This window comes from Phalacrocorax aristotelis, chromosome 21 (assembly GCF_949628215.1).
Source record: "Phalacrocorax aristotelis chromosome 21, bGulAri2.1, whole genome shotgun sequence".
In the NCBI taxonomy this organism is placed as follows: domain Eukaryota; kingdom Metazoa; phylum Chordata; class Aves; order Suliformes; family Phalacrocoracidae; genus Phalacrocorax; species Phalacrocorax aristotelis.
The window spans coordinates 3,812,587-3,829,077 of NC_134296.1; the positions used below are offsets into that span (position 1 = coordinate 3,812,587).

Genomic DNA, 16,491 nt, shown 5'->3' on the forward strand with positions numbered 1-16,491 from the left:
GTCCACTAATACTGTGCCTATAGTAGAAAGGCAGAGCGGTAGGGTGTACTACTTAGTCTCCAGAACCTGCAAATAATCAGGATGCAAATAGTTTGCCTCTGCAAATGGCACTCATTTTTCCCAAGCAAGATGCTGCATTCAAACTGATACTTGGGATTTTTGGGGGTAGGGAAGGCGGGGAGCACCATCTCCTTGGAAAGAGTGGAGATGAAGCCAGCAGTGCCACGTTGCTGGCTTTGCTGGTTGGGTAAGCGGGTGACACGACTAAAGCGTGAGCACTGTATCTCTTGCAGCAGAGCGGTGCCATACGGCCTCTCAGTGGCTATCTCTTAGGTTGTCTGTGTCAAAGAGCTTGAACTTAAGTCAAATTTGCTTTGTCATCCTGACTCTGGCTCTCGCCACTTTCAATTTCTCTTTAGTTTCTGGAAGCTTCTTTTTAATTCTCTAGTGGGAAGGCCAAGACGTATCTGAATGTGCAAAAGGGCCCACCCCAAACAAAACCCGCTGCACGTTGATCAAAACAATGGGAGTGGGAAGGTGGGTTTGTGAATGTCCGATCACAAAAGGGTGGCAAATCTGTCTTTCTGCATGTGCTCTTCTTTAGTTAGTTTTTAACTAAATGCTGCAGAGGACTGGAGTTGTTTCCCAATGGCAAAGCAAGCAATGAAATATGACACAGGGAGGGGAAGGGAGTTGGCAGGGGGCCTATGTGCACAAATAGCCCACTACCTTTTGAAGCGTGTTTGCAGCCAAGCAAACAAAAAACAGTGCAGGCTGCCTTACAAAGAATTACAGTAGAAATCTTCCCCTTTGAACTCTTATTTTTTTCCTCTCAGTGTCAATAAAATATCATTACTGAGGCCAGAATCATAACTCACAAGGCATTGTACTACGTCTGAAAATGTCTTCATGTAGTAGTGGATTAGGAAGAAAAGGGGCTGTATTGCTGTCTTTTGTAGCTCCTGGAATACCTTTTGCCTTGGATTTCTGTAATATGGGAAGAAATCATAGTGAAAACTATACTCCAGATCATAGTTTTAGCTGTTTGAGCGAACAGGAGTCTCTTGGCACAGCCCAGTTGTGAGTTATGTAAATCTTGTGTAGTGTATAAGCAACAGGCGGTTGGTGACGTAAAACCGAGCATTTGTCTCTATTTATTGGCTAATGTGACATGCACCCTTCCTGTAGCATTTGACTGAGCTGGCTGTATTAAATATAGCCGACACTCCTAAGTAGAAAACGCTTCAAGCTGAATAATGGCTTCTGGTCTGAAATTCATTGTTCTAAACGTGGTAATCTTACACGGTGGCTCTTTTGTCTCCATATCAAAGTCCGTTTGGTGTGGATGGCGAAAGGTCTCGCTGTAAGCCTTGGTTTGCTAAACTTGCCAATCGATCACTGTGGCCATGTTGAGCAGAACATTCCTCCAGTGCCTCCGAACATGCTGGCTGTGCTCTGGGAGACGTAGTGGGATGTCAGTAACTCCTGCGGTGATTAGCTTCTGTCATTTGTGGTGGATTACCAAACTGATACATCTGTTGTGTAGGTCCTCTTCCACTCGCTCCTTCGTGGGTGGCTGGTAGAGCTGCCTAATACTGCTGTTACCCCCTTTGACCAAAGCTCCAGTGTTATTAGCTACTTTGCTTTGGGCCCTCTGTGTTCTCTGGGAGGAGAAAGCAGTCCCATGCAGTTCTGAATTTATCCAGAATGTCTGATTTTATTTTTTTTCCCTTGAACGCTGTAGGAATTGAACAGGAGGCAGTTTCTTTGCTCACCGTTTCGAGCCTCTTTCCAGCTGGCAAGCAGTCTGAAAAGCCCTATGTTTGCTCTTTCTCAGGGTCATGCTCAAATGTTTCTCTTGCTTTTCACCTTGGCTTTCTGGCTTTGGTTTAGACACATGACACTCCACCACAATACAAACCCTCAATGTATCATTGTACCCATACAGTGCAGCTTCTGACTGGCCTTCTGCATGGCTTTCTTTTAGGTGGTGGGGTTTTTTCCTATCCTGCTCAAAAAAAGCAGCAGAGATTTTTGTAATCATGAATAAAAGGCAGCTGTTATGCCCATTGCTTTTGGTGAGATTTTACTCATCTCCATTCTTACAGCACCTACTCACAACATGTAAATGAGGGCCACAACCTCAGACATGCGTAAACAGAGGAATTACATGACTTGCCAAGCACTTACATAATAACTTAATAGTATATCGTGGAACGGCAGCTAAGGCTCATGAATCCTCTTCCTGTTTTACTTTGAAAAGGGGAGCAGTCATTATCATACGAGTTCCAGCTACACCACGACTCAGGAATCGAGAGCATTTCTGGCTTTCTGAGTGTCCTTAATATATCACAGACTTCCACTGCCATTTGTCTTTATTCAGTAAGAATTTTGAGTCAGATGGTTTATAAGTTCCTTTGAGCTGTGACTACGCAGAGCTCAGCAGGCACTTTAATGATTAATAAATAGTCTTAGAGTTCTTGTGGCTCATACATGACCATATGTTTCAAAAGCAGCAAGGCTTGAGTTATTATCCGTAGCTACTGATGCCCTTTGGCCCTGAGAGTTATCATGAGAGCGTTCTTTGTGTTTTGTTCATCTTGTGCTCCTTTGGACCTTTTGTGCCAAAATAAAACAGAGAGGTTCAGTCCTGAAATTAGCTCAGGAAACAAGGCTGGTGTAAAGAAACCACCTGGTTGTTTATGTGCTGCCTTGTGGCACTTCCCTCAGTATCTCTTGAACTTTTTGGCAAATTTAATAAAGAGCTAGTGGGGTAGAAGTCTCCAAGACTCTTAAGTTCCAAGATTTCCAGTGAAAATAAGAGGTAGAGTAGAAAAGTGGTCTAAAATGGTGTCCCTGGCAAGTAAAATGCTATATTTTGAGTTCTATTATCTTGGAGGATCAATGTGTGATAGAGAGAAAAGCTTTAAAAAAAGATGAGCAGCAGAGCTAATATAGTCTGGATAATATTTTTGCTTAACTGTTTAGGATGACATATAAAGTTGTGAACAGGGCCTGAGCCACCCGTACTTCAGGTTGTAATCTGCTTCTTTGCTTTCTAGGAATCTACAAGCCGCCATTGGAGCCTACTATGATTTTGAGAGTCCAAATATCAACGTACCCTCCATGTCCTTTGTTGAAGATGTCACCATAGGTGAAGGAGAGTCCATCCCTCCTGATACCCAGTTTACAAAAACATGGAGGATACAAAACACAGGTAAGGCTTTCAGGCTGTAGCAAAACCCATGTAGCCTGTATTACGTGACAGGATGGCAGATCTGATGGAAGAGATGCTGGCTTGAGGCAGTAGGTTTGTGCGCACTTAACTCGGAGTCGAGCTGCCCTGTTACTGGAGGAGGTAGCCTGCGAGCCTGTGCGTATTCCCCGCCTTATTGGCACAAACGTTTTGTGGTGAGATGCGCAGCTCAGATGGTTTCCCAGTCTTGTTCCTTGTGCCACTGCAGAAACAAAAGCTCTAGGAATCCTCTGTAGGAAGAGGCAGGTGAAAGAAATTAAGTGCAAGGGTTTGGGGTTTTTGAGTTTTGTTTGTTTTTAATGGAAGTAGTTAGATCTGAAAATAGATACTTCTGATCGCTTGATGCAAACAAGTGGAACACATTTTTAAGTCAGTGAAGAGATCCCTTTTAATCTCAATGCCTTTTAGCTCGTGACCAGCTTGTATATTACTGCTACCTTCATCACACCGTTTTGCCGACTGCCCCTGTCGTTTGGCGCTCTATAGAACTGTGTTCTCTGGAGGCAGTGATGCAACGATCTAACTCTGAGGTAGCTGTGCAAGGGTAACGAGGCAGGTACCCTTTACTTTTTAATACACTTTTCACAGAATTGCTTTTTCATGCTCTGAGAGGAGGATGCAAGGCTGGAGAGATCACATTCCAGTATGAAATACGTCTAAATAGCAACTGGAATCCAGGAAGTGAGACTAGGCAAAACACATTCTCAGTGCTTGATCTGTTGGGATGCAGTCAGAGAGGAAAATGAGATCCATGGATGCAAAGAGGAGTACCTTGTTTAGTTCTAGTGTAGCAGTGACAGGATGTTGCATGAGTGTTTAAGCTGTGTGTCTGACTTTAATTGACCTGCTTGCACTTTTGTGAAGAAGAATGATAGCACAACAAGGTATAATATAATGAATCATCATGAGTAAAGTTCAGCTGTGTTAGTATTTGTCCTTGTAAATAACTGCAGTGCTCGACTGCTGTACAGATTTGTGCTGAGTATCGAAGTATAACAGAGACTAAAACCATGCTAAAAAAAAAAAAATCTAGGAGTGTTTCATCAGGACATAAGGTGAGAAGTGGGGGTGTGTGTGTTTAAGAACACTAATTTATAAAGACTAGTCTAGAGAAAGGGCTTAATTATTTCAGTCTACTTTTTCTGCCTGTATTTGCTTGACTTAGTACAATGGAAAGGTGACACAACTCCGGTAATGTGAAAAATTTTTTATAACTGTGTCTCAAATACAAGTCTTACAAATGTAGTAAGTTTAACAGATCTTGTTTCTCCACTATTAGTAACTTAATTTGCGTGTGTTATGACTACATCCCTATCTTGCTCCTTTCAGACTCCTTCCTCTCTTGTTCCTCTGATGTACTCTTTCCTGCATGCCAGTTCAGCCTTACTGTAACATCCTAATTCAAGCAGTGTTTCATTGTTCTTGGAACATTTGACTTTCTGAAATCCATGTGTCTTCTAAAATGAGGAAAGGGAGTTAGTCTTGACTTATGAGTTCCTGGCAAGGCCAGCATTTGTTTTGGCTTCTGTGTGGGTTAAAGCCTGACTTCTTAAAAAGTACATCTGTACTCTAGCGGTGGTGCTGGAGGCCAGATCTTGTTAAAACCACGCTGTTGAGGCATGTTTTAGTTAAATGCAACTTCACAAACTGTGTTATAACACTGCAGTTTAAGGAGGACCATAGCACTTTAAAGCCATTTTATGGTTTAATTAGGGTACTATATCAAAGGACTATAGTGTTTCCAGATAATATCTGCTTGTTAGGTAGATAACTGAAGCAAAGCCAAGGTTTTTAACAGCTGTACAGCAACCCTTGATTAAATTGCTTCAGTTCTAAAACACAAAATACCTGAGGCATGTGTCACTGAAGTGTTCAGTGTCTTGACGAGTGTGACAAGCACAGCTCTGAGAGATTGTCAGTTTTAAGCGTGCAAGCAGTAAGCTAGGTTCAGTCAGGTTTTCCTATGTGTTATTAAAAACCAATACCCTGCTCTGACACCATCCAGGATGGTGCTTGGCATGTCTGCCAAGCGGCCAGTTTGTATAATAGACCCATTGCTGAAAGAGCAGCAGGGTTTAACACAATTATTTCCTCTTCCCCCTCTACCCCCAGCTGCTGCTGGCTCTGCAGGACAGTTACTACAATTTATCATCTCCTGAGAGATGAGTGTACTGAAATAGAATGACATAATCATCGTTTCATTTTATGGGGCTTATCAGTTGCAGCGTTCTAGGCACCTTGCAAGCCTAAAGCCATTAAAACCGATAAAAATCACATAAATTATTTAAACTGAACCATGTTGCTGGGCTGCCAACCTTTTCAGATGAGACTTCATACTCAACTCCCACACGCCGTAGTCTGAGGTCAGCTAGTCACCCGGCTCCTCTTTCAGGGATCTTCCTGTCTCAGCACTGTTTCCAGCTGTAGTGATATATCCCACATTACTTGTTCACATCACGCTTTCCCTGCTAGATTGTGAATTCCACAGATAAGGACTTGACTAGAAAACCAGTCCCTGCCACATCTTCACTGAAGTATCCACAGGGATTAGAGGAGCAGGCGAGCTGTTGCAAAGGATGCTCTTTGGGGTAATCTGAGGTCAGATCAGCACCCACTGAGAGTAGTTCCATGCTTCTTGGTGGTTCAGGCTTTCCTTAGCCATTTCCATCAACCTCAAACAAGCGGAAGGTATTCTCAAAGTCATTGGCTTAGTCACATTACTGGGGAAGAAGCAAAAGAAAATTCTACGAAACTAGTTTTTCATGAGTCTCCAAGGCACGTTTCTCTTTGTCTGCCCCAATACTTAACTTTGGTGGAGATGGCTGTGCTTGCGTGTGGTAACTGTTTTCTGTATCTCTACAGATTGTCAGGTCATGCTGTCAGTCCTGGTATCTGCAGTCTAAACACAGATCTCCACAAATAAATCATATGTTTGCAATCCTTTCCACCTTTGCACAAGGCTGAGAGAAGGGTTGGTGCAAGAAGGGAAATAAATCAATTTAGAAAATAAAACTAGCTTTTCAATTATAGTTCAAACTATTAGTTCCTCCTGAGACTACTAACAGGCTTAAAAAAGAATGAATCCCTGAAAGAAAATGTTTCCAGCACTTTATATTAATAACATGTGTTTTGATGTCACAAGGCTCAGGAGCTGCATGTAGGGAGGCAGAAAGAAATGGCGGGGGGAGGGGCGGAACCCTACCTTGGTCTGAGCTCATCTTTGTCTCTAGCATTGGTAAAATAGATGTGCATGTCACTTGTGTTGATATCCCCCCCCCAGCTGTTACACTGTGACTTTGAGAATTTTTCTGTGTAAAGAAGACCTAGAGATTATTCAAATAGAAATACAAATTGTCCTGCTGGTCTCTAAACGGACCAGTTAAGCCTTGTCTGAAAACTCTATCCTTCAGCATCCATTGCTGGCTGTATTATGAGTATCTTGGTATTCCTTTGACTGTTCGACAATTGCACAACTGTTTTAATAAGCATGTTTCATCCAGTCTTAGACATGAAGCTTTTTCCTGGTGCACTGTCAGTAATTTTTCCTTCTGTTTTAATCCCAGGGACAGAGGCGTGGCCCCCGGGGGTTTGTCTGAAGTATGTCGGGGGAGACCAATTTGGCCACGTAAACATGGTGATGGTCAGGTCCCTGGAGCCCCAGGAGATCGCAGACGTCAGCGTTCAGATGTGCAGCCCCAGCACAGCAGGAATGTATCAGGGACAGTGGCGAATGTGCACTGCCACGGGACTCTATTACGGAGGTGAGTGATCCCTTTTCCAGCGCTTCCGGCTCTTCTTCATGACATTCCTATCACAGAGAAACTGGATGCTCCCGGCCCCTTGCAGGCGCTCTCCTGATAACCAAATGGTGATTGTAGAGGTCTGCCAGCTCCGAGGCTAAATATAGAAAATAGAGAAAACATCAAGTGAGCTGCTTTGCTGTCTTAGCACACAACTGTTTTCTAAACACTGGAACAAAAAGCATTTTACAGAAGGCTCTAAAACACAAAGGGACTTGTACAGTTCTCCTGGAGACCCTTTCCCAGTCAGACCTTGTCAGGATTTTTTTCCCCAGTTCTCCAGCACTGACCGCTGTCAACTACATATGGGTGTAAAATCTATTTAAGTGGTGAAAACCTCGTCTGAGAAGTGTAGTTAAGGCCCAGGTTTTAATAGTATAACTTGCAGCATCTACTGGGAACCATACTTCTGTGTTTAAAAACCACTTTTTGATATTACGCCCAGTGCCTCAGCCAGAGCCACCAACACTTTCTTTCATTTGGAGTCATTCAGTCATTTTCAGCCAGCTTTAGTTTATACCCAGAACATCTTTGTGTCTGTTCTGGCAGTTGGGAGTATCCCAAGTTACATGGGTTTGAGTGAGAGGTGTTGGCACTCCGAGTCAAAAATGACAATTTGCTCAGAATTACAGTGATTTTTTTGTGGAACTGTCAGCAAACGTATGACTCTGGTGTCAAAAGTGGATGTAACTTGTCCCTGAGGGAAGGGCATAAACTCCTCTGCGCAGGTTGAAAGGCCTGTTGGGCTCTGCCTGCCACGGGCCTGCATGTTCCTAAAGCCAAGGCTTTCCTGGCTGCTGACAGTTTAAAATCTCATTAAAATTCCCGAAGTTGCGCATTTTAAAAGAAAACAATCTACAAATTAAAATCCCTTTTGGCTACCGAGCTTTGAGTCAAAGCAGCCCTTCCCCTGCCGTACAATTAAGGGCTCTCATGGTAGTCGTCCCCCAGAGGTTAGGCCTAACAGCTGCGTGAAGGCCCGGCGGGTGGCCGCGGGCTGGCTGCGGGGCCGGGGCCGGGGCCGCGCGGTGCCGCGGGCGGGCAGCAGGGGGCGCCGCGGTGCCGCGGGCGGCGCGGCCCGGCCGCGGCGAGGGGCGGGCGGGGGTCCCGGGCCGGTGGGGGGGCCTCTGTGGTGCTCGTAAGGGGGTTACAGCCCTGGTAGGGCGCTGGGGGCCCTTGAGTGCGTCGTATTTTTGTAATGTATGATCCGACTGTCTTTAATTGAGTCATAAAATGCAAAGTAACGAGCCCAGCCCTGCTAAACCTGGGGAGGGACGGGAAGGAGAGCTTCAGTGAATTAATGCTGCTCGAGGAGCCGTGCTGGTAAAACCGAACAGCAAAAGGCCCTGCTGTCTCCTCCCCCAGGCCACCAGTGGCAGCACCAAAGAGGTTAACACTTGACTGCAAAAACACCTGGAAGCAATTACGTGTGACATGAGGTGCTGTTATTAGATCTGCTGAGATGTGATAAGGTATTGCTGCTGTTCTTTTTAATTCTCCCTCTCCGTGCAGCAAAACTGGAGCACATTTGATGGAGAGGTTGGGGGGGGAAAAAAACCCAACCCAGTAAAACTGAATTTGGATACATACCAAGAAATGCATTTATGTAACTAGGCCATAATGTTTGCATGAAGTGTAAATGAAATGGTAAGTAAAGTAACAACCTTATCTATGTACAAGAGACAGACTCATTAGGTAAGAACTGTGAATACGTGTCTTATTCTAACCCATAGTTTGCAAACTTGTGTTATAGTCTGCCGAGCCTGGGTATCTTATCCACCTACTGTGAGTGTTTTGGAACTGGGTTGGAGATATCTTGCAGTGGATTGTCATAAATATAATTACCTTCTAGTCACTCTTTTGCTTTATTTTAACAGTCAAGCCTTTCAAAGCTAAACAAAAAACATTGCCTTTACTTTACCATTGGAGTAGAAGATTGGCAGTGATATCTCCTGGCTCTTGTTTCAGTCTTGCTGCGTAGCCTTGAATAAAGTCACTTAAGGTTTCTTTTTTCAGCACATCCTATTGGTGATCTGAAGTACGGAGCTTCTCGTTGTCATGTCAGTTTATTTTTATGTATTCTTAGCTGGTTTGTATAGGTTTAGTAGGAGTAAAACTAGCCTGGCTTTCTTGAAAGATTGGACACTAAATTAGTGTTTAACCAGTACTTACGATGCTTCATAAAAATATATTTTAAACAGTGAATCTTTTTCCCTTGCTATTGTAAAGGATGGAATTCATGTTCTGTTTTTCTTCTTCTGCCCCCTTCCTCTCAAACTCCCATCTAGTGACAACCCAAGTGTCTGTCTTTTCCCACAGATGTCATCTGGGTGATCCTCAGCGTGGAAGTTGGAGGACTTCTAGGTGTAACACAGCAGCTGTCATCCTTTGAAACAGAGTTCAACACGCAACCGCATCGCAAGGTAGAAGGAAACTTTAACCCATTCGCCTCTCCACAGAAGAACAGGCAACCAGATGAAAACAACCTAAAAGACCCTGGGGGTTCCGAGCTAGGCACAATCAGCAAAAACACATGGGGGCCTGCTCCCGACCAAATCGAACAAGATCAGAATGGACTGTCACAAAACTCTGTAAATCTCTCCCCCAGCAGTCACTCGAACAACTTGTCGGTAGTGACATACAGTAAGGTAGGTGCCCTGGGAGAACAGGAGAATGGGTAGGTGATGAGACTGTGATGTATGTAATAGTTCTTCGTTACAAACTGCAAAGCCCTTCCCTTCTGCTTCTGCCAGACCTGCTAAGGAAGGTTTTGAATTTGACTGTCTGACTCTGCCAACTCCTCATGTTATATTAAAATATTTTTGCCTCTGATAGACTCTACCAGATCCACCTTTTTGTTTTTGCTTCAAGTCCTTAAAATTTATATAATCTTGTCTGGGTGCTGTAACTATTAGTGGCTGGAGCCCGCTCCGGTTGCGTGTGCAAATAAGTCAAAATATCTCTCTAGATGTGCTCCAGTTCTACATAATTTTGAAAAGAGAAAAAATAACCACACCCCCAAAACCTAAGGTTAACCAGATAACTTCTTTTTAGCTGGTGTGGGGAGACTACAGAGCTCAACATTTTGATCCCAGAAGCTACCTGTCAGGAACAGTCAATCAAAGGACTATTCCTGTCTGTGTCCTTGTCTTGTTCATGATTGTAGGTGACTTTTAAATTATCTTTACTTTTAATCTCTCTCAAGAGCTTGCTTGGTGGATGCTATATGAGTCTGAGTGATATTTTGACTGTTTTTATTTGCTTGTGTGTGAAAAATGAATTGCAGGATTATTTACAATTCAGAACCCACCTGTTAATGCAGCCAGTATGTGTAGGTGTGTACTGTCGTATGTCAAACTAGTTTGATTTTTAAAATCCTTTAAAAATGCTTTACTGTACTTCAAGCAGGCTGTGTAGGACAATAACACTTGGTTGCTGAATGACTTAATAAAGCCCTAATGTTAGTTCACCTACAGCACTTTAGTTCCTAACTGGATGAACTGCCTGTCCTCTACCAGTGGTTCATATTTTAGTGACCTACTTTGCACCAGGGCTATGCATTTTTTATTTTACTGATGGCATGCGCGGGATTAACTGTTTGACAGAGTACCGATCCCCCTTTTTGTGTTTTGCACCCCAAACATAAATTGCTGTAAGCTGTATTGGCTCCTGCTTCAAGATTCTCGCTCACTAAAAGTGAAATGGATGGCTTAGGAAATGATTAAAAAATAAAGCCTTTCACCTATCAGTCCAAATACAACCTGGATTAGCAGTGACTGAAAGTCACTGCCTTTTGGTTGCTTGGTGGATAGCGGTGTTCCCTGAGGAGACAGGCCACTGCCTGACTGCAGAGGCCGTCTGTGTACTGATAGAGCTCTGCAGAAACGTTATCTCGGGTGCTGCAGGTGGGGAGCGCTGCTCTGCGGCTGGCCTACGTACATACCCCTGCAAAGATTGGTAACAGCTCTGTGTATCAGTTGACAAAAAACCAAAAATCAGTTACTACGTACCGCTTTGGTGAGATAGTGGGCTTACCTAAGCCTTTCATAGCTAAAATACAAAGTTTAAGTGGGAAACTCAGTTCTACTTTTGGTGGTCAGCTTTAGTCTGGAGGTGGCTTTTTTTTTCTCTTGCCTATTTTTTCTGAGTGCAGAGCTTGGCATTTGCTTCGTACTTGATTTGCACTTGCAGGTGGAAAGATGTGGAACTGCTAATATCTGCACTTCTGAGAAAGTTGCTGTGTAGTAATTCTGGTTGTGGGGGTTTGGCAGTAACGTGGCCCTCTGTTTTCACTAGGTCTGTCCCTGTGGTATGTATCCTTACCCTGCCTAGTGAGAGGAGAGTGGTGTGGGCCCCAGGAGGTAAAGTGTACTGCAGGCTCTCTTGGCTGAGGAGTAGATACTTTATCTTTTCTAAGAACGTAGGTGTAAGGAACCACTACCAATCAGAGGTGCGGAGGACAGAGCAGAGGCCAGCTATACTACGGAAGAGAACAGCCAAAAAGGAGAGCGAAGCACTACCAGTGAGGATTTAACGAAATTTAAGTAAGCTGGTTTAGCTAGTAACCCAAAGGTCACAATCAGTACTCTGACAAGATGTGAGCCATTATAATCTAACCTCAGATATAGGGTGGGTAGCCTTTCTCCCTGTTGTTGTTGTTGTTTTGTTTTGGGGTTTTTAGTTTCTTTTTGTATTTACAGAATATTCTTGGGTGGATTTGAGGTGGGTTATCTGAGATAAAAGCAGAAATTTTGTTTCTTGCTTGCTTCAGAAGGGATAACTTCCTTGTCCTTTTTGGAGATGGTGTGGGATATGTGAAAGTTCATTGATTTTTTTTTTTTTTGAGGTTTTTGGTGTCTCTACTACAGTGTTTCTATTTATGACATAATAAAACAAGTTAGCTTTTCCTTTGGAGGCCATTATTAAGGTAGGCCTGAAGGTCAGAGTCCTGTTCCAGCCTTGCCCTTCCTGTCCAGGGCAGGAGGCTTTCTGCTACAGACTTGAACGTTCATATTGGTACAACATGAATATTGATACAAAATTGGTTTCTCTAGTGAACAAGTTTGAGTAGGTTTGACATCCTAGATAGTTGGTCTTGTTTGAAATTACCAGGTGAACATGCTCACCTCCCCTGGTTTAGGTTTAGCACCATTGTATGCTGCCTTCCTACAATCCAGAAAAGAAGATACTTTTTTCTAAAAAGGGGTAACGTGTCAGCAGTATCCCCAGCTGGGGTCACCGCTTAAGCAGGAAAGGGCTTATTGGAGGTGATATCAGAAGTATTAAACCACGTGATCAGCAGATGGTGTTCTGGTACCTGTTAGGAAGAATATCTGGCCCATCTTCCCCACTTCCCTGGGGGCTTGACCTGTGCTCCGCTGCTTGAGAGGAGGGAAGGAAAACTATATTTGGAGCCATCCTCTTGTGATTGAATATTCACGTGAAAGGCTTTATTTCAAGTTCTAGGAGCAGACAAAAAAGTACTGTGGGTTGGGTACGCAGTTGCACATTAAGATTCCTGGATTTTATTTTATCTTGGGCAGGACCTCTAATATTTTTGTCTGCTTTCATGTACCCAGAGAATGGAGTGAATTCCTAGTCATGTTTGACACACCATCTGGTAGGGTACAGCAAAGGGGATGGGTGAGGTCTAGTTAAGGTGTTCTGAAGGGCCTGTGTCCCATATTTAGAAGTAATATAAGCCCTTAAATATTTCTCAGATGACTCTGGAGGCTTCCTCTCTGCTAAGAGATTATGGAGAACCCCAGTCATGTAGTTGCATGAGACCATGAAATGTTTGAGGTAAAACTAGCAGTTTCTGGCATCTGCAGCTGTAAAACATACTAGTAGTTGCCAGACCTTGCCTGTATTAGTTCTCCCTCTGGTGCAACTGAGCAGGTGTGACTTGTCTTCTGAAATTCCCCATTGGAGTCAGGATCTCAGTGACACTGACGTGCCATCTGCTGCTGGATTAGACAAGTATATCAATGTTTCACGCATGGAAACATTCAAAATGCTCTTATACAGCAGTGTAGAGTACGTGGGTTGGATGCTCTGCTCGGTGAAGCAAACTTTCCTCGGAAAAAAACAGACCAAACAAAACAAGGCACTGAATTCCCTATAAGCAGATAAGATGAAACCTGTGATATGGCTGAAACAAACTGATTTGTTGTCTTTATTCCTGCTGTAGCGTATGCCTTCCCTGGGTCCGCCCTGCTCACCTTATCAAATAAACTGCTGGAAGGTTGTGGATCAGGGCCTCTGTTCGGGGCGTTGCTTTAAGCATGTTGTCGTTATATCTATTCCCAGTGGAGTTTTTGCATGGTCTTAGAATGAAGGATGTGCTTAAAGTGCAGGATAGGTTGCTTATCTCAGGATAGGGATGAGCTGTATTAGAGTCCCGATATACCCATGCATGGGTATTTTATTCTCCTCTTTGGCAATCGCCTTCACTCTGTATTCTCAAGAGAGATGAGGCTAATATAGCTTCCTTCTATTTACTGGCTCAGTCTCATAGCAACACTGTCGAGGTCATTGCTGCTCTCTTGTGACAGTCTTTTACATTAAAAGCGCAAGATGCGGTCTTACAGTGCCTGGGGAATTAGGGTTAAATTTCTTAACTAAGGAAAGAAGCATACAGGTTTAAATGTCTAAAGAGATCTGAAGTGGATAGCCATATACTGACATTCAGATTGTACTTGCCACCTATATATAAAATATATATATGTATATCTCGCCCATATGAATTGGGGAATTGCTGCTTTCTGTGTGATGCAGAAAACTGCATGTAGAAGTTTTGATTCTGCAGAGATTTGCCAGTACAGAACAATTTGCATAGTTGCCACTGTAGCAAAGGGCGTTGTACAGCTTGCCTGGTATTAATCTGTTCTGTGCATTACTCATGCTACTCTTAAAAGCCCAATGAAATACAAGCATATTTGGTGTTCACAAAATTAAAATCTTAACACCTTTTTTCCTGCTGTCTTTATGCTCCCCATCTTCGTTCTGTGTGGAGCTGAGCTCTGATCCATGTTACTTGACAGCTTTCTATACATAAGGGGAAACCAAACCTCTCTGTATCCTTAGAGCCCTGAACTGGCTTCCCCTCTCTGAGTTTAAAAGTTGCTGCTGCTTCTAGGTGCGTCCTTCATTGAAACCAGGGCACTCCGATTTGTGTGTTTTTTGGAGCACCTCTGTAAACTTTAAACAGAAATTTTCTTTCACTGGAAACTATTTGGGTACTAAACTATACTTGCGGGTAAGGAGGATGCCCCAGAAACGTTTCCATCCATGTACAAGAGAGGCTCCTTCCATCCTGGCATCTGGGCTTCAAACTGGGCTAGTTCCCACATGGTTAAATTCGTTTAGAACAAAGTGAGAGAAGGCTGGACTCAAAACTACAGTAGCTACTCTTTGACAGCCACACTGCTGCATAGCATCTGCAGGCTAAACTGATGTTGCATGAGCTGGTTTGCTTATCTGGTGAAAGACTAATGTGTTTGGATGCTGCATGTTAGCTCATCCATGAAAACCGACAGTCCGTGTGCTTTTTGGACTGTGGGAAATGTGAGATAATCTGATTTTAGCTTAACTTTGCTCCATTGCAGGCCAACAGAGTTTCCCTGTTTTTTTAATCTCTGCAGACTAAAAGCACGCCGTTGATTAAGTTACAAGAGCTAAGTTGTTGCATGGTAACTTAATCATGTACCTGAGCCCTCATGTACTTTGTCAGCTATGTGCATCTAAACCAGCCCTACCAGTGGCTGCACTGTGAGAAGGTTCTTAACTTCCTGGTGGTCTTAACTGCCACGCCATGTTTGCACAGCATGCATGGAATAAAAAAAAAGTGCTCAATACTTTGTTCTTCTGTTTGTGTTCAGTTCATGTAAGTTAGTCAAGAGAACTCTGCATAGTTTGGAGAAGCACTGGCTAGGAGCGGCCCAGGAGGTGACGAGGAAACGGGGACTTGTAGCGTTGTCTGATGCTACTGTCAGTGTACACTGGGAGACTCCTGTATTGCTTTGCAGCTGTGCATCAGAAACTCCTGTCTCTCTTGAAGTGTACCTTTTATTGATCTTGACTCAGTCACAAAGGTGAAATAAAGATAGCTATTTGAAAGCCTGTGTTGTGATGGTTTATGAAAGATTAACTTAATTTTCATTTTATTTCTAGCACAGGTGCCTTCATGTAAAGGGCTCAGTATTTACAGAGGCCTTTAACTTTCCAAAAGGTCTCAATTCCCTTCTAGATACAGAGGTCAAATGAGAATTTATACCAATAATTTTCACATGGAGTCTTTTCTCAGAAAGACACAGTCCTCTGCTCTCACGTGTTTGTATGAATAGCAAGTACGCTTTCACTAGCAAGTTAGCAGTAGCTTCTGTGGAAGATACTGGAAGAACTGAAAGTAAACTTGCAAAGCTGCAGCTGAGCTTTTCATACAGGTAGCGATCTCATTTGGAGAGTAGAAGGGAGTTCGCCAAAAACAGCGTGAATAATTCATCAGCTGAAATAACTCAAAAAATGCAGTTGTGCAAAAGTTATTCTGTGTACGTTTATGATGTAAAACATTGCATACAAGGGATAATTATTCTTGAAAATGGCATATGATGGAGTTCGGTATTTGTGTTGCAGCTGTAACTGAAGTTTTCAGGTGTCAAGACTCTATTACACTGTGCGTGTGGCATAAATGTAAACCAAGTCTACGCTCGATCTTAAAAGAAACAAGTGTTCTTCAATTTTGTAAGTTCTCGTGTCCACTAATAAAGCACATGGGTAAGTGAAATGCAGTGAAGAGTGGCAATCCCAAAGGAAAGATTTTTGGGCTTTTTCTTCTTGGTGAAATTCGTTGCATCAGGAGAAGCTAACCTTGGTCACAGAGTCTGGGACTGTTCTTGGAATTGCTCGTGAGCGGATCCCATCTGGAGATGGCAGCCTGTTAAGTGCAGTGTAGTAAGTGGTACGAGGCTGTATAGACTTAGTAATCTGACACTCTGAAGGTGAGCTGAATTCTGGTTTTAATTAACACATGATTAGCGTAATTGTGTAGCTTTAAATTAGATGCTACAGAAAACAGTATCTGAAGATCCAGAGGGTTTCCCTGAAAATAAGGTTAATAACCTCTTCGCAGGGTCTCCCTCTGCATACAAAAAGAGCTACTGAACTGTTCTCATGTCTGCCTGAAGCTGAGGACTCTGGGCTGTGTACTGATGAACTGTGTTAATTCTTTTGTGTCACGGAGTGATGCAGATGTCTCTGCTTACAGCATGCACAAATTAAACCAACAAGGTTTTGCCGGTGTCGTATCTGCCGTGCAGGCGGTAGCCCCCGGCAGAGGGAGCAGGCAGCTGGAGGAGTTGATGTTTAGAGCCTCACGAGGCCTGTGAGTGCTTGCCAGTCAGTATCGGCAAACAAAGCCTTACGTGCAGGTAACTG

The 16,491-nt window shown here is 43.4% G+C and overlaps 1 protein-coding gene across 2 annotated transcripts in view; it reads left to right on the forward strand.

Moving 5' to 3' along the window:
- Window positions 1-16,491, forward strand: part of ILRUN (inflammation and lipid regulator with UBA-like and NBR1-like domains) — a 33,038-nt gene that overhangs the window by 11,696 nt on the left and 4,851 nt on the right. For both annotated transcript variants that reach the window (XR_012663945.1, XM_075115753.1), the window contains exons 2-4: window positions 3,063-3,217; window positions 6,820-7,017; window positions 9,376-9,704. Coding sequence is in view for 1 of the 2 variants with exons in the window: in XM_075115753.1 (XP_074971854.1) it covers window positions 3,063-3,217; window positions 6,820-7,017; window positions 9,376-9,704 (682 nt within the window). In the remaining variant the exon portion in view is untranslated. The remainder of the gene's footprint in view (window positions 1-3,062; window positions 3,218-6,819; window positions 7,018-9,375; window positions 9,705-16,491) is intronic.